Source organism: Oncorhynchus gorbuscha, linkage group LG08 (assembly GCF_021184085.1).
Source record: "Oncorhynchus gorbuscha isolate QuinsamMale2020 ecotype Even-year linkage group LG08, OgorEven_v1.0, whole genome shotgun sequence".
Lineage (NCBI taxonomy): Eukaryota > Metazoa > Chordata > Actinopteri > Salmoniformes > Salmonidae > Oncorhynchus > Oncorhynchus gorbuscha.
The window spans coordinates 59,421,132-59,439,958 of NC_060180.1; the positions used below are offsets into that span (position 1 = coordinate 59,421,132).

The following is an 18,827-nucleotide window of genomic DNA, read 5'->3' on the forward strand; positions in this document are numbered from 1 at the left end:
TAACATAAATCTTCAATTTTTTTTTTTAACCTTTATTTAACCAGGCAAGTCAGTTAAGAACATATTCTTATTTTCAATGACGGCCTGGGAACAGTGGGTTAACTGCCTGTTCAGGGGCAGAACGACAGATTTGTACCTTGTCAGCTCGGGGGTTTGAACTCGCAACCTTCCGGTTACTAGTCCAACGCTCTAACCACTAGGCTACGCTGCCGCCCCCGGAGAATTCCTTTGTTCCAACCGGAGAATTCCTTTGTCTTCAGAAAAGCAAATGGAACGGGAGCTACCTCTCTTGAATGCGTGTGACCAGCTTGTGGCTGCTGGCAGACCTCTGACTCATTCCCCTCTCATTCAGCCCCCCTTCACAGTAGAAGCCTCTAACAAGTTTCTAAAGACGATTGACATCTAGTGGAAGCCTTAGGAAGTGCAACATGACCAATATCCCACTGTATCTTCAATAGGGGCTGAATTGAAAATCGACCAACCGCAGATTTCCCACTTCCTGGTTGTATTTTTTTCTCAGGTTTTTGCCTGCCATATGAGTTCTGTTATACTCACATACATCATTCAAACATTTTTAGAAGCTTCAGAGTGTTTTCTATCCAAAATACTAATACTATGCATATATTAGCAACTGGGACTGAGGAGCAGGCAGTTTACTCTGGGCACCTCTGGACACCTTATTCATGCAAGCTACTCAATACTGCCCCCAGCCTTATTAACTATAGTTAGATGAGGTTAGAAAGTATATTGCTCTAAAAGGTTATAAATTAGGAGTCTGCTTGGTCTGATTATGCCGACAATTTGTCATTATAGCATATTCATATCTAATCTCAAAAATCCACTTTAGTTGACTGACCTGTTTAGTACAATCTAATGTGAAAGCCCTCCGAAGCTACTCAATCAATCATTAACCAAGGGTTTCCCAAACTAGTGGTCACGGCACGGTGCGGTCGCCTGATTTTAAAATGGGTTTGCGAGAGAATTTGCGCTTGTTTCACAAAACTTAAGCTATATGCCGTTGTAATAGAGGTTTGTTATGACCCCATCACCGAAAAATGACTGTCAGGTACATAATGTTTCCCTCTACTATGCCCACAAGCCATTAGAACCGAGTGGACAAGACCAGGCACTAAATTAGACTGGGGGGAAAAGAACATCAATGTTATTTTCTACACAGAATATAATACATTATTGCCTGATGATCTTCTGAACTTCCCAATACCTTTCAAATGCATTTCAGTCACTTCAAACCATACTTCCTTCAGATTGAAATACTGTGGGACTGATATGTAATGTCATAGCCCAAATAACAAAAGTAAACATTGGCCGTTGATTACATACTTTTTTTTACATAGTGGGGTCACAGATGTTTTTTGTATGAAGGTTTTGGAACCCCTGCACAATATTTTATAACCTTTATTTAACTAGGCAAGTCAGCCTACACCAACCTCCGATAATTACTGAGCATAGGCATAATAGTGGGCTCCAGAACACCAATTTACAGCTAATAGTGGTGAACTCTGAATTCTAATTTTTGTTATTTCTATTGCTGATTTGTGTATTGACACAGCACTGGGAACCCAGAATGTAATGGCTTTATAAGAGAGAATCACCCACACTGCTCTGGTTCACATTAAGAATGGACTAATTACTACTGTGAGAAGGGAATTGGCAAGAACTGCTGCTGAGCATAAGTCTGTTTGATTTGGACTACAACACAAACATGTGTCCTTGCTGAAACTAAGGTCCTGATTAGGACGAATTCACAAACCTAATAAAGTGACATAAAGCGGACATCAATATGGAGGAGCCTGGAGAGAAGGTCAACTGAATGAAACCCAGCTGTTTGCTGGAGCGATGGGCCAAAGTAAGGAAGTACATACTTTCCCAAATAAACTCATTTTGACCTTCTCTGCTGTCTCTCCCTCCTCTCTGTCGTTCACCATCTCGTACGGTCTCTTGCTCTCCTCCAGATATGCCCCTCCATGTGCGTCGCAGCAGTGATCCAGCACTGGCGACGGTCAATGGGCCATTCAGCGACCCCCGTGTGACCCTGCCGCCAGAGGAGCCGTCCAGGAAGAACCCCACCCGCTGGTCCACCACAGCTGGTTTCCTCAAACCACGACACTCTGTTGGAGACACCAGCACTGAAGCCAACAGCCTGGAGAGAAAGGTTGCCAACGATCATACAACTCCTCTGTACACTATCTAAAGCAGGGGTGGGCAAACTATGGCCATTCAATTTGACCCGCAGGAGGTTTGAGTAAAAAATGTATAATTATTTTGGGTTAAACCACTCCAGTCCACTCTTGAACGTCTACAACTAGATGGAAAATATGTTAAATGGCCCTTTTGTATTTTCAAATAACTTACCTTTTTTTCTGGCCAGCAAATGTGTTTTGAAGGAAGTTAGTGCGGCCCTCAATTTCAGAATCCCAACATGGCACTCAAGGCCAATAAATTGCCCACTCCTGATCTACAGTGTATGACATTAGCTACTTGTGTCCTCTCAAATGCTCTCCCCTAAGTGTACTGAATGTAGACGTACTTAGAAAGGGCCCCCCACGCTAACTATGTTTATAGCCTTCATCTTTAAAGGGAAACTTTGGGATTATGTAAATGAAACCCTTTATCTACCTCCCCAGAGTCAGTTTGAAGGAAGTTGTGTGCAGTTTGAAGGAAGTCACTTACTAGCTCTAGCGCAATTGCTAGCTAGCGTTAACACAGTGACTGGAAGTCTATGGTATCTGCTACCTCCCTTCATACTGGACATACAAATAAAGTGATATGCACGAGTTCATCTTACACTGGGGAAGTACGTAAAGGGCCTCTTACACTGGGGAAGTACATAAAGGGCCTCTTACACTGGGGAAGTACGTAAAGGGCCTCTCACACTGGGGAAGTACGTAAAGGGCCTCTTACACTGGGGAAGTACGTAAAGGGCCTCTTACACTGGGGAAGTACATAAAGGGCCTCTTACACTGGGGAAGTACGTAAAGGGCCTCTCACACTGGGGAAGTACGTAAAGGGCCTCTTACACTGGGGAAGTACGTAAAGGGCCTCTTACACTGGGGAAGTACATAAAGGGCCTCTTACACTGGGGAAGTACGTAAAGGGCCTCTCACACTGGGGAAGTACGTAAAGGGCCTCTCACACTGGGGAAGTACGTAAAGGGCCTCTCACACTGGGGAAGTACGTAAAGGGCCTCTCACACTGGGGAAGTACGTAAAGGGCCTCTTACACTGGGGAATTACGTAAAGGGCCTCTTACACTGGGGAATTACGTAAAGGGCCTCTCACACTGGGGAAGTACGTAAAGGGCCTCTCACACTGGGGAAGTACGTAAAGGGCCTCACACTGGGGAAGTACGTAAAGGGCCTCACACTGGGGAAGTACGTAAAGGGCCTCACACTGGGGAAGTACGTAAAGGGCCTCTCACACTGGGGAAGTACGTAAAGGGCCTCTCACACTGGGGAAGTACGTAAAGGGCCTCTCACACTGGGGAAGTACGTAAAGGGCCTCTCACACTGGGGAAGTACGTAAAGGGCCTCTCACACTGGGGAAGTACGTAAAGGGCCTCTCACACTGGGGAAGTACGTAAAGGGCCTCTCACACTGGGGAATTACGTAAAGGGCCTCTCACACTGGGGAATTACGTAAAGGGCCTCTCACACTGGGGAATTACGTAAAGGGCCTCTCACACTGGGGAATTACGTAAAGGGCCTCTCACACTGGGGAAGTACGTAAAGGGCCTCTCACACTGGGGAAGTACGTAAAGGGCCTCTCACACTGGGGAAGTACGTAAAGGGCCTCTCACACTGGGGAAGTACGTAAAGGGCCTCTCACACTGGGGAAGTACGTAAAGGGCCTCTCACATTGGGGAAGTACGTAAAGGGCCTCACACTGGGGAAGTACGTAAAGGGCCTCACACTGGGGAAGTACGTAAAGGGCCTCACACTGGGGAAGTACGTAAAGGGCCTCACACTGGGGGCCTCTCACACTGGGGAAGTACGTAAAGGGCCTCACACTGGGGAAGTACGTAAAGGGCCTCTTACACTGGGGAAGTACGTAAAGGGCCTCTCACACTGGGGAAGTACGTAAAGGGCCTCTCACACTGGGGAAGTACGTAAAGGGCCTCTCACACTGGGGAAGTACGTAAAGGGCCTCTCACACTGGGGAAGTACGTAAAGGGCCTCTCACACTGGGGAAGTACGTAAAGGGCCTCTCACACTGGGGAAGTACGTAAAGGGCCTCTTACACTGGGGAATTACGTAAAGGGCCTCTCACACTGGGGAATTACGTAAAGGGCCTCTCACACTGGGGAAGTACGTAAAGGGCCTCTCACACTGGGGAAGTACGTAAAGGGCCTCACACTGGGGAAGTACGTAAAGGGCCTCACACTGGGGAAGTACGTAAAGGGCCTCTCACACTGGGGAAGTACGTAAAGGGCCTCTCACACTGGGGAAGTACGTAAAGGGCCTCTCACACTGGGGAAGTACGTAAAGGGCCTCTCACACTGGGGAAGTACGTAAAGGGCCTCTCACACTGGGGAAGTACGTAAAGGGCCTCTCACACTGGGGAAGTACGTAAAGGGCCTCTCACACTGGGGAATTACGTAAAGGGCCTCTCACACTGGGTAAAGGGCCTCTCACACTTACGTAAAGGGCCTCTCACACTGGGGAATTACGTAAAGGGCCTCTCACACTGGGGAAGTACGTAAAGGGCCTCTCACACTGGGGAAGTACGTAAAGGGCCTCTCACACTGGGGAAGTACGTAAAGGGCCTCTCACACTGGGGAAGTACGTAAAGGGCCTCTCACACTGGGGAAGTACGTAAAGGGCCTCTCACATTGGGGAAGTACGTAAAGGGCCTCACACTGGGGAAGTACGTAAAGGGCCTCACACTGGGGAAGTACGTAAAGGGCCTCACACTGGGGAAGTACGTAAAGGGCCTCACACTGGGGAAGTACGTAAAGGGCCTCTCACACTGGGGAAGTACGTAAAGGGCCTCACACTGGGGAAGTACGTAAAGGGCCTCTTACACTGGGGAAGTACGTAAAGGGCCTCTCACACTGGGGAAGTACGTAAAGGGCCTCTCACACTGGGGAAGTACGTAAAGGGCCTCTCACACTGGGGAAGTACATAAAGGGCCTCATTGCCAAAATCCTGAAGTATCCCCTAAGGGATGGTTTTCCAGACCCAGATTAAGCCTAGCGTATAGTAGGACTAGGGATAATCTGTGTCTGGGAAACCAACCCTAAAATTCTTCTTTGTTCCTTTGTCTATCCAGGGTAAGGTTGTGGACACGTACCGTAGTCTCCCCCGTGACTCAGGGACCTGGGCAAACGAGAGAGAGTTCCAGAGAGAGACGGCCCGCTCCTCCCTGAGCGCCAACCATCCCATGGTAGACCGCTGGCTGGAGAGACAGGAGCAGGTAGCACCACACACTGTACTGTACATACAAACCTGGTCACATTAACATTACGTATATTTGAGTCATTTAGAAGACTGTATTATCCAGAGTGTGCTAAGTACGTCCCGCGCTCTCTGCGCCCTCGCTCTCTGCACCATCTGCGTCCTCGCTCTCTTCGCTCTCTGCGCCCTCGCCCATTGCGCCCTTGCGCTCTGCGCCTTCGCCCACTGCGCCCTCGCTCTCTCTGCGCCCCCTGTCTCTGCGCCCCCTGTCTCTGCGACCCCTGTCTCTGCGCCCCCTGTCTCTGCGCCCCCTGTCTCTGCGCCCCCTGTCTCTGCGCCCCTTGTCCTCTGCGCCCCTTGTCCTCTGCGCCCCTTGTCTCTGCGCCCTCGCTGCTTCGCTCCCTCTCCTCCATGTAAACCATGGCATTAGCTGACAGAATGAGTTCAGATGCTCATCTGTCTGTGGGCGCTAGGCCGACTTAGCTGCTCTGCTGTGGAGAAGCCACATTGACGACATCTGGTGGGTCTGTGTCCAAAATGGCACCATATTCCATATAATGGACTTCTTTTGACCAGCTCTGGTTGAAAGTAATGCACTATGTAGTGACTAGGGTGCTATTAAGGACACAAGCCAGAAGTTCATAGCCTAGGATGTTTCTCATAATTGCGATCGTCATATAACTTCTTTCTTCCGACCGTTCATTTATTTTGTCAGCGCCATGAGATATGAGCTGATTTTAAAAGGACATGTGGAGCCATGAACGATTTAGTCACTCCATTAATCAGACTGGATTGGAGAGGCATCTTCCAACAGATGTCTGTATTGCATAGGGCTGTAGCCATCACCGTGAAGGGTCAGTGGTTGTATCACAAATAATACCTCATGCCCTATTCCGTGCACTTCTTTTGACCAGAGCCTTATGGGCCCTGTCTAAAGTAGTGCACTATATAGGGAATAGACTGCCATTTGGGAAGAATCAAGTGGCTCTGCTTTCTCACTGCTGTAAGTGTTTGTTCAGTTTTTTTCCAGAGGGGAAGGATGGAGGGGTGTTGAACGTTGGGAGAAATGTCTTGTTTGTCCAGTGATGGAACTCCGTGAAAGTCATTGAGGTTCTGAGAATGCTCTGAAAACTCAAACTGAGTTTGTGATGTGAATCCTGAAATGTTATCTCCTTCATCCGCTCTTGCAACAGGTACTGTTACTGTGGCAACATGAGAGCGCAGAGATCTGTGTGTGTGTTCATAAATCTGTCATGTGTTTTAATGAGCCACAGCTGGCAGTGTAGGAGCAGGGTGTAATGACCACTTCTCTTGCCAATCTGAAGAAGGACTACATGGGCGACAGTGTGTAAAAAAACACTTTGTAGGGTCTGTTTTTGTATGCTTGAATACACTTCTAGGTAATGACTGACCACTTCTCACAGCAGACAGAGTATCTCACAGCCAATCTGATGGGGGATCACTTGGATGACAGTGTGGAGAAAACACTATGGTGTGTCCTAAATGACACCCTATTCTCTCTATAGTGCACTACTTCTAACCAGGACCCATAGGGCTTCAATACACTTTTTGGTATGCTTGAATACACTTACTATCTATAAAGTATGGGTGCATATACATTCTTGCGTGTGAGTTTCTGGCTCAACATAGATAGCAGAGAGTGAGACTTTCAATTCAATTTTAAAAAATTACATTGAACACCATCATGCAATGTGAACTGTCTCTTTGGCCGGAGTATTGCAGTAATAGCCAGTACACACACACACACACACACACACACACACACACACACACACACACACACACACACACACACACACACACACACACACACACACACACACACACACACACACACACACACACACACACACACACACACACACCTGCAGATGAAAGAGGAGATGCCTGTACAATACCCAATGCCCACCCATATCTTGTTCGCTGCTGTAATTGGAATTCTTTAGAAATGAATATTTTTAAGAAATAGGCTTTGGCTTCAATTCTCTCTTGTATCAGTATTGCCTGAGGTTAGCGTGGATGTGCTTGGTTGCCCCTGGCTGTATACGCTTCATGCAGCTCCTGAATTAATGTTACACATGCAATCCATGTCAGGCGGAAAAACATACCACCACCGTTCCATGGATTTACCTAATCATCATTCTGTCCGGTTTGTCCTTGTCCATTAGGCCATTGTGTGTATCCATGTCCTTCGTCATGGTTGGACTTGGTTTAGTGATCGGTGCATTAGTTAACCACAGGGGAGATGAGAAGCCTGTTTCACACAGCCATACAAACAGTAGGTTAATCATCACTGCTGGCTAACTACGTGCAGTAGAAACGGCTAGCTAGGGTCCCTCCAGCACTCCCTGATGTCCTGCACACTATAACAAAGATGGGGAAGTCCCTCAGGTGGCACTGGTGCAGAACAGAAGCCTACAGTCACCTGGTTTGTTATGATAAATCATGTGAAGCTAGGCCGTGGAGCCATAAATCATGGCTAATGGAGCTGCTTCAGGAGGATGTGCTGCTGGCTTCCTGGTAGCTAGCGGTGGAGGTGTTTGTATGAGGCTTAATAAGACAATTGAGGGTGATTGGTCGACTTCTAGTCTTGGCCACTGGGGACCACAGCTCCATAAGCCCATACAGATACTAAAGAGGTACTAGAGTTCCTCTCCGTACGCCCGTAGAGCCCAGGGCTCTTCTCCGTACGCCCGTAGAGCCCAGGGCTCTTCTCCGTACGCCCGTAGAGCCCAGGGCTCTTCTCCGTACGCCCGTAGAGCCCAGGGCTCTTCTCCGTACGCCCGTAGAGCCCAGGGCTCTTCTCCGTACGCCTGTAGAGCCCAGGGCTCTTCTCCGTACGCCCGTAGAGCCCAGGGCTCTTCTCCGTATCAGTAGGTGCTGCTGTGGCCTCAGGTTTGTGGAGAAGTACTTAATTGGGGAGTGGTATTATTTGTTCTAGATTACTCTCACTCTGTCTGATTCTCTTTTTCCTTCTTATGCTCTTGCTCTCTATACTCTCTCTCTCCCCTCCGTGCTGCATCTCAACCCTTGCTTTTCTCTGAGAACCTCTCATTCGCTTGCTCCTCTTCCCCTCTCCTACCTCACCTCATCTCTCTCTGGTCTCCATGGCTGCACCGACCGTACTAGAATCTCGCCGTCGTTCTGTCTCATCTTTATCTTTCTCCTCTCCCTGTGAGCTTTGTTCTCTTTTGTTTTAATGTGACACCCCCGCTGAGCGAGATGGGAGTTTCAAGGCTGGTCTCTCCCTGAGGGTCTACTTCTAGCAGAGAAAGACACCTGGGAATTTCTCCCTCCCAGAGGCATTTTGCATATTGTCGCGCCATTCAACCCCACAACACGCTAATTACAACACTAATTAAACCCCCTAGCAATCAATACACGGTTAATGATTTCCAGAAACCATTCTTCAGATTTGTGATTGTCAATACCTGAATGAGAGGAGAACAGGACACTGTTAAATGTGAACCGGGGCACGAGAGCAGGAGAACAGGACACTTAAATGTGAACAGGGGAATGAGAGATGTCCTTTATCCTTTTGTGTTTTATAATTGGTTTAAACATGAGTAGTACTATTAAAGGTAGTGCCAAAATGCCATCTATATCATTAGAACTAATACTCACTTTGCCACGATGCAGTGCCCTGGCATGATACCACTTAGTATGGTCCCCTGACTGTGTAACACAAATATAAAAACAGTGCTTGCCGTTCTGTCCTTCTGATTTCCATTCTTACAAGAGCATTACCAGTCGTCAGACCTTGTCTCCCCACAGACTGGACGAGCCCAGTGATATCTGTATCCATCCCAAATTCAATCCGCAAATGCTGGTTTGTATCCCAAATGGCACCCTATTCCCTTTAGAGTGCACTACTTTTGACCAGGACTCATAGGGCTATGGAGGGGTAGATGTCTGGGGGGGGGGTCTGCTGAGGTTGAAGAGCTGCTGTCGTACCTTCACCACGCTCTATTGAAAGCTGAGGTGTAGTCAATAAAAAGCATCCCTCTTGTCCTGGTTGAGGGCAGTGTGCAGTGAGTGCATTGGCGATTGCGTCGTCTGGATCTGTCGGGCGGTAGGTGAATTGGAGAGGGTTGAGTGTGTCAGGGAGGATGGAGGTAATGTGGTCTTTGACTAGCCTCTTGAAGTACTTCATGATGAACGAAGTGAGTGCTACAGGTCGGTAGTCGTACAGTTACTTCCCCATTCTTGGGCACGGGGATGATGGTAATCATCTTGAAGCAGGTGGAGACAACGGCATGTGTTAGAGAGATTGAAAATGTCCCAAATCACAATACCTAACTGGTCTGCACATGTTCCAAGGGCGCGGCTAGGGATGCCGTCTGGGCCGGCAGGCATGCAAGGGTTAAGATGCTTGAACGACTTCCATACGTTCTCCGTGGAGACCGTAAGGACGTAGCCCTCATTGTCTTCAGGGGCTCTCCTCAGCAGATCCGTCGTTGTTGTTCGAAGCGTGAGAAAAAGGTGCTTCGCTCGTCTAGTAGGGTGGCATTGATGTCCACGGTGTGACTAGCTTTCTTTTTGTAGTCGTTAGAAGATCATTAGAAGCCTTGCCACATATGCTGAATTGTCTTGGAGTAGGAGTGCTGATCAAGGATCCGAGCCCCCCTGTCTATGCATTTGCTACAATCTAAAAGGCACGTCTGATCCTAAATCCTAGCACTCTGAGTCTTTATGGACTGCTTGACGCTATAGCAGAACAGAACCAACTCTCTTGAAAAGTGGGGAGCCACAAAGGTGAAATTCCTTCACTTTTAAAGAAAGCAGTTGGTACCATTATAAGCATACTATCATAACCTAGGATAAATGTGACTCCACCAGCCTTTTCTCTGAGGAAAAAAGCTGTAGTTTCTCTATCTTCTGCTAGCTCCAAGACTACCATGCGTCTCCCCTGCTAGCTCCAAGACTGCCATGCGTCTCCCCTGCTAGCTCCAAGACTGCCATGCGTCTCCCCTGCTAGCTCCAAGACTGCCATGCGTCTCCCCTGCTAGCTCCAAGACTGCCATGCGTCTCCCCTGCTAGCTCCAAGACTGCCATGCGTCTCCCCTGCTAGCTCCAAGACTGCCATGCGTCTCCCCTTCTAGCTCCAAGACTGCCATGCCTCTCCCCTGCTAGCTCCAAGACTGCCATGCGTCTCCCCTGCTAGCTCCAAGACTGCCATGCGTCTCCCCTGCTAGCTCCAAGACTGCCATGCGTCTCCCCTGCTAGCTCCAAGACTGCCATGCGTCTCCCCTGCTAGCTCCAAGACTGCCATGCGTCTCCCCTGCTAGCTCCAAGACTGCCATGCGTCTCCCCTGCTAGCTCCAAGACTGCCATGCGTCTCCCCTGCTAGCTCCAAGACTGCCATGCGTCTCCCTGCTAGCTCCAAGACTGCCATGCGTCTCCCTGCTAGCTCCAAGACTGCCATGCGTCTCCCCTGCTAGCTCCAAGACTGCCATGCGTCTCCCCTGCTAGCTCCAAGACTGCCATGCGTCTCCCCTGCTAGCTCCAAGACTGCCATGCGTCTCCCCTGCTAGCTCCAAGACTGCCATGCGTCTCCCCTGCTAGCTCCAAGACTGCCATGCGTCTCCCCTGCTAGCTCCAAGACTGCCATGCGTCTCCCCTGCTAGCTCCAAGACTGCCATCTCACAGGACTAGTTGTGTGGGTAATATGTCTCTTATTAACCTGACATTTCTTTTTTATGGAACATTTTGTTTAACAAGTCAGATAAGAACAAAGTCTTATTTACAATGACAGCCTAACCCGGACGACACTGGGCCAATTGTGCACCTCCTTATGGGACTCTCCAATCACGGCCGGTTGTGGTACAGCCTGGATTGAACCAGGGTCTGTAGTGATTCCTCAAGCACTGAGATGCAGTGCCTTAGACCGCTGCGTCACTCGGGAGCTTGTTCCTGCCTGTAACACAATGTTACTCTGATTATACCACTGCAATCGACCTTTAGCAAGTGCATTATGTTAACCAACTAACACTGAAGTGACCTTCGCTGCTTTATGGCTAATCTGTAGATTAATTTCTTAAATATGCAGGGGCAATTTCTGTTGCAGAAATCAACTAGATTCAGCCACGGGACATTTTTTTTCTTGAGCGGACTGTCGGGGGGGGGGCCGGAACATAATTACAAATAATTTGTAGACTGCAAATTGACCACAAGAAGCCCAAACAGATATGTTTGACCTAAACATAGTTTCAAACCTTGTTTACGTTTCTGTATGATCATGCGTCTAATATCTGTGGGAATACTTGGCAACAGATTTCTTCAATTTAAGTGACTTGGAGCTGATTTCCTGGTGTTTTTACAGAATTATGTGTCCAACAATGAATATTTGAAAAAAAGCAGAACTTGGGCCGAATAAAGGCCCACGGGCCGCCATTTGGGGAACCCTGTTCTATTGTCACCTCAGTGGAGCGTGTGTATTCTGCTTACCTATATATTTATTCCTCCTCCCCATTGTGTGAAACTATGCATTCATTGTTCTGTTTCATCCTCACCTTGGCTGGCACTCACAAGCCTGTTAATTCCTGTTCAGTGTTGTCAGTGTTCGATGTGCTCAGTGGAGTGAGAAATGGCTCCCTCCATGCAAACAGTCTCACACCAGCTTCATTACCACAGTAGAGACACTGTATGTGTCTCAAATGGCACCCTAATCCCTTTATTGTTCACTTCTTTTGCGTAGAACCCTACAGGCCTGGTCAAAATTTGTGCACTGAATACAGAATAGTGTGCCATTTGGGACGGAGGCACAGCGGACTCGGAGACCGTAAACACTTCTGGAATTCACACATTAACAGGTGGAAACAATGCAATACTACATTTAGTCAGGTCGAAATCAATACAGCTCCAAATGTAAACACAGGATTATGCTATTTATTTGTACTGCACATATATAACTACATAGAGCCATGATTACATGGAACTCTATTCCACATCAAGTAACTCATGCCAGCGGTAAAATTAAAACCAGATAAAGTAGATTTTATGGAACAGTGGGGATTGTCAAGCAACACAAACGGGCGCAAATGCACAGACGATAACATATGCACTATACACACATGTACACATGTTTTTTGTGTTGTAGAATAGGGGCCTGATAGCACATACTTAATGTGAATAAGTAAGAATAGCAGCACTGTAGAAACTATTACACTCAACGGAACGACTTGATTAGTGTAGTGTCAACAACGCAGCCACTGCCAGCTAGCCTACAAAGTCAACAACGCAGCCACTGCCAGCTAGCCTACTTCAGCAGTACTGTATCATTTTAATCATTTTAGTCAATAAGATTCTTGCTACGTAAGCTTAACTTTCTGAACATTCGAGAAGTGTAGTCCACTTGTCATTCCAATCTCCTTTGCATTAGCGTAGCCTCTTCTGTAGCCTGTCAACTATGTGTCTGTCTATCCCTGTTCTCTCCTCTCTGCACAGACCATACAAACGCTCCACACCGCGTGGCGGCGGCCACCCTAATCTGGTGGTCCCAGCGCGCACGACCCACGTGGAGTTCCAGGTCTCCGGTATCCTCTGGAACTGCCGATCTGCGGCCAACAAGGCAGAGTTCATCTCAGCCTATGCCTCCCTCCAGTCCCTCGACTTCTTGGCACTGACGGAAACATGGATCACCACAGATAACACTGCCACTCCTACTGCTCTCTCTTCGTCCGCCCACGTGTTCTCGCACACCCCGAGAGCTTCTGGTCAGCGGGGTGGTGGCACCGGGATCCTCATCTCTCCCAAGTGGTCATTCTCTCTTTCTCCCCTTACCCATCTGTCTATCGCCTCCTTTGAATTCCATGCTGTCACAGTTACCAGCCCTTTCAAGCTTAACATCCTTATCATTTATCGCCCTCCAGGTTCCCTCGGAGAGTTCATCAATGAGCTTGATGCCCTGATAAGCTCCTTTCCTGAGGACGGCTCACCTCTCACAGTTCTGGGCGACTTTAACCTCCCCACGTCTACCTTTGACTCATTCCTCTCTGCCTCCTTCTTTCCACTCCTCTCCTCTTTTGACCTCACCCTCTCACCTTCCCCCCCTACTCACAAGGCAGGCAATACGCTCGACCTCATCTTTACTAGATGCTGTTCTTCCACTAACCTCATTGCAACTCCCCTCCTAGTCTCCGACCACTACCTTGTATCTTTTTCCCTCTCGCTCTCATCCAACACTTCCCACACTGCCCCTACTCGGATGGTATCGCGCCGTCCCAACCTTCGCTCTCTCTCCCCCGCTACTCTCTCCTCTTCCATCCTATCATCTCTTCCCTCTGCTCAATCCTTCTCCAACCTATCTCCGGATTCTGCCTCCTCAACCCTCCTCTCCTCCCTTTCTGCATCCTTTGACTCTCTATGTCCCCTATCCTCCTGGCCGGCTCGGTCCTCCCCTCCCGCTCCGTGGCTCCACGACTCATTGCGAGCTCACAGAACAGGGCTCCGGGCAGCCGAGCGGAAATGGAGGAAAACTCGCCTCCCTGCGGACCTGGCATCCTTTCACTCCCTCCTCTCTACATTTTCCTCCTCTGTCTCTGCTGCTAAAGCCACTTTCTACCACTCTAAATTCCAAGCATCTGCCTCTAACCCTAGGAAGCTCTTTGCCACCTTCTCCTCCCTCCTGAATCCTCCTCCCCCTCTCCCCCCCTCCTCCCTCTCTGCAGATGACTTCGTCAACCATTTTGAAAAGAAGGTCGACGACATCCGATCCTCGTTTGCTAAGTCAAACGACACCGCTGGTTCTGCTCACACTGCCCTACCCTGTGCTCTGACCTCTTTCTCCCCTCTCTCTCCAGATGAAATCTTGCGTCTTGTGACGGCCGGCCGGCCAACAACCTGCCCGCTTGACCCTATCCCCTCCTCTCTTCTCCAGACCATTTCCGGAGACCTTCTCCCTTACCTCACCTCGCTCATCAACTCATCCCTGACCGCTGGCTACGTCCCTTCCGTCTTCAAGAGAGCGAGAGTTGCACCCCTTCTGAAAAAACCTACACTCGATCCCTCCGATGTCAACAACTACAGACCAGTATCCCTTCTTTCTTTTCTCTCCAAAACTCTTGAACGTGCCGTCCTTGGCCAGCTCTCCCGCTATCTCTCTCTGAATGAACTTCTTGAGCCAAATCAGTCAGGTTTCAAGACTAGTCATTCAACTGAGACTGCTCTTCCCTGTATCACGGAGGCGCTCCGCACTGCTAAAGCTAACTCTCTCTCCTCTGCTCTCATCCTTCTAGACCTATCGGCTGCCTTCGATACTGTGAACCATCAGATCCTCCTCTCCACCCTCTCCGAGTTGGGCATCTCCGGCGCGGCCCACGCTTGGATTGCGTCCTACCTGACAGGTCGCTCCTACCAGGTGGCGTGGCGAGAATCTGTCTCCTCACCACGCGCTCTCACCACTGGTGTCCCCCAGGGCTCTGTTCTAGGCCCTCTCCTATTCTCGCTATACACCAAGTCACTTGGCTCTGTCATAACCTCACATGGTCTCTCCTATCATTGCTATGCAGACGACACACAATTAATCTTCTCCTTTCCCCCTTCTGATGACCAGGTGGCGAATCGCATCTCTGCATGTCTGGCAGACATATCAGTGTGGATGACGGATCACCACCTCAAGCTGAACCTCGGCAAGACGGAGCTGCTCTTCCTCCCGGGGAAGGACTGCCCGTTCCATGATCTCGCCATCACGGTTGACAACTCCATTGTGTCCTCCTCCCAGAGCGCTAAGAACCTTGGCGTGATCCTGGACAACACCCTGTCGTTCTCAACTAACATCAAGGCGGTGGCCCGTTCCTGTAGGTTCATGCTCTACAACATCCGCAGAGTACGACCCTGCCTCACACAGGAAGCGGCGCAGGTCCTAATCCAGCCACTTGTCATCTCCCGTCTGGATTACTGCAACTCACTGTTGGCTGGGCTCCCTGCCTGTGCCATTAAACCCCTACAACTCATCCAGAACGCCGCAGCCCGTCTGGTGTTCAACCTTCCCAAGTTCTCTCACGTCACCCCGCTCCTCCGCTCTCTCCACTGGCTTCCAGTTGAAGCTCGCATCCGCTACAAGACCATGGTGCTTGCCTACGGAGCTGTGAGGGGAACGGCACCTCAGTACCTCCAGGCTCTGATCAGGCCCTACACCCAAACAAGGGCACTGCGTTCATCCACCTCTGGCCTGCTCGCCTCCCTACCACTGAGGAAGTACAGTTCCCGCTCAGCCCAGTCAAAAATGTTCGCTGCTCTAGCCCCCCAATGGTGGAACAAACTCCCTCACGACGCCAGGACAGCGGAGTCAATCACCACCTTCCGGAGACACCTGAAACCCCACCTCTTTAAGGAATACCTAGGATAGGATAAAGTAATCCTTCTCACCCCCCCCTTAAAAGATTTAGATGCACTATTGTAAAGTGGCTGTTCCACTGGATATCATAAGGTGAATGCACCAATTTGTAAGTTGCTCTGGATAAGAGCGTCTGCTAAATGACTTAAATGTAATGTAATGTAAATTGTATAACAGCCTCAACAAATACAAATGTGTGTGATCCCACCCAACTTTCAGAGATGATCAGGAAGCTCATATGAAGTATCCCACCTTCTCAGACTCATTAGGTGTGTGTGTGTGTGTGTGTGTGTGTGTGTGTGTGTGTGTGTGTGTGTGTGTGTGTGTGTGTGTGTGTGTGTGTGTGTGTGTGTGTGTGTGTGTGTGTGTGTGTGTGTGTGTGTGTGTGTGTGTGTGTGTGTGTGTGTGTGTGTGCATTCCAGCTCCTGCAGTCCCTCATGTCTCATATGTTTCCAATTACGCTGTGCCCTGTACCCCCCAAACACAAAATAAACCGCTGCTATGTGTTGGACCAATTACGCTGTGTCCTGTACCCCCCAAACACAACATAAACCACTGCTATGTGTTGGACCAATTACGCTGTGTCCTGTACCCCCCAAACACAACATAAACCACTGCTATGTGTTGGACCAGCACCTACGTCAATTCAGGAGGAATTTGTGTGATTGTTGTAAAAAATAAGCAATGCAGGTATCAGGGAAGGAGTATACTTATAGCAGGGCTGTCCTGTGGTAGTCAGTCTGTCAGAGGAAACCGTTAAACCCATCTTATGTACAAACGAGCTCTCTCTACAAGGAACACTTGCATGTCGTCTTCCTCTCGTTGCAGTGTTTTCTACTTTCTACGTCCATTAAAACAGCATTTAAAATGTAATTGTATTTGTCACATGCTCTGAATACCGTGAAATGCTTACTTTTACAAGCCCTTAACCAACAAAGCCATTTGAAGAAAATACAGTTAAAAAAATATTTACTAAATAAGCTAAAGTAAATATAAAACATTTTTAATAAGTATCACAATACAATAATGAGGCTATATACAGGGGGTATTGCTATGCAGACTCATATCCGGTGTGTCATGTTGGTATTTAGTCTGTAACCTCCTCTCCCCTTGCTCCGTCAGTGATCGTATGGATATCTCCACTCCTCTTGCTCCGTCAGTGATCGTATGGATATCTCCACTCCTCTTGCTCCGTCAGTGATCGTATGGATATCTCCTCTCCTCTTGCTCCGTCAGTGATCGTATGGATATCTCCTCTCCTCTTGCTCCGTCGGTGATCGTATGGATATCTCCTCTCCTCTTGCTCCGTCAGTGATCGTATGGATATCTCCTCTCCCCTTGCTCCAGTGTCATGGATATCTCCACTCCTCTTGCTCCGTCAGTGATCGTATGGATATCTCCTCTCCTCTTGCTCCGTCAGTGATCGTATGGATATCTCCTCTCCTCTTGCTCCGTCGGTGATCGTATGGATATCTCCTCTCCCCTTGCTCCGTCGGTGATCGTATGGATATCTCCTCTCCCCTTGCTCCGTCAGTGATCGTATGGATATCTCCTCTCCCCTTGCTCCGTCGGTGATCGTATGGATATCTCCTCTCTTGCCCTTGGCTCTCTTGTCGGTGATCGTATGGATATCTCCTCTCCCCTTGCCCGTCGGTGATCGTATGGATATCTCCTCTCCCCTTGCTCCGTCGGTGATCGTATGGATATCTCCTCTCCCCTTGCTCCGTCCCTATGGATATCTCCTCTCCCCTTGCTCCGTCGGTGATCGTATGGATATCTCCTCTCCCCTTGCTCCGTCGGTGATCGTATGGATATCTGAAATGGATGCTCATGAATTAAGTGGATTTACTGACAGAGCTCATTGTAATTTTGAGAGTAGATAAATCGAATGTCGCGCCTCCATATTGTTATTGCTCTGCTGCTGTTGCTCTGAAAAAGGCTTAGCTGGATGTTTTATCTTTTGGCTTTTTCTCCACTCTCATTGCCTGTTTTATATACAGACAGTACACCAGGCAGTCCTTAGCTTTATACTACCTCAGACTGGGTGAGGGGGGCATTGTCGTGTCAGCCTCAGCAGTTTCAACCATCCACCAGGAAATTGTTTATGTGCCTTGCATACTGGTAAGAGCCACTTAACAAAACCGCAACGATGAGGCCTATCTCAGATAATCTCAATGACTTGAGTTGACACTGACAGTCCTACTACACTTAGACCGTTTATGAGAATAATTGAATGACGTGATGGGTGTAGTTGAATGTAGTTGAATGTTGTGGTAGTTGAATGTCGTGGCAGGTGCAGTTGAATGACGTGGTACGTGTAGTTGAATGTCGTGGTAGTTGAATGACGTGGTATAGGGCTCCTATATGATCCTGTGGGCACCTGGAACTCTGTGTATAGATATCACATTTCCCAGAAATGGACCCAAATCTAACCTTGAGGGGTTTCCTGAGAGGGGTCACCCAGCCACTGACCCAGAACCTGTTTGTCCGGTGTGTCTCTGTCAAGACTCCGATTGTGGATGAGGAGCATTGTGCTCGCCCAGTGTTTCCTCCTGTTATGTCCATCCTGCCTCACTGCCATGTTTTCATATGTGACTCTGGACAGGACAGAAGATGTAGTGGGGTTAAGTGTAAAGGACATTCAGGATAGTCACCTGGGCTAAGAGCATATGTCCAAGTTCCACGTTTACTCCATGTATTAGTCTGTCCTGTAGGTAATGTATGGGTGTTGTGTTTCTTGTGTCTGTGTTTGTAAACAATCAACTGTCCATTTCCAGCAGGAGCACACTTCATTAAAGTGCACTTTGGCCGTCTGCTACACGGTCCACTTCATTCACACTGAGATGGATTTTACTATTAAAATGCAATGAGCCCACAGGCCCGAGTGCCATTGTGGCCAAGACACTCGCACTAAGATGAGGAAACAAACAATGACTCAGCTGAAAAATAAAATATGTCCTGTCCTGTGGCTTTCTCAAATGGCACCCTATTCCCTATATAGTGCACTACTTTTAACTAGAGCACTAGGAGCTGTCTAAAGCAGTGCACTATAACGGGA

The 18,827-nt window shown here is 48.7% G+C and overlaps 1 protein-coding gene across 9 annotated transcripts in view; it reads left to right on the forward strand.

Moving 5' to 3' along the window:
* The window catches only part of LOC124041922 (partitioning defective 3 homolog), a 246,588-nt gene that overhangs the window by 112,850 nt on the left and 114,911 nt on the right, over positions 1-18,827 (forward strand). For all 9 annotated transcript variants that reach the window (XR_006840005.1, XM_046360093.1, XM_046360094.1 and 6 more), the window contains exons 4-5: positions 1,974-2,173; positions 5,288-5,431. Coding sequence is in view for 8 of the 9 variants with exons in the window: in XM_046360093.1 (XP_046216049.1) it covers positions 1,974-2,173; positions 5,288-5,431 (344 nt within the window). In the remaining variant the exon portion in view is untranslated. The remainder of the gene's footprint in view (positions 1-1,973; positions 2,174-5,287; positions 5,432-18,827) is intronic.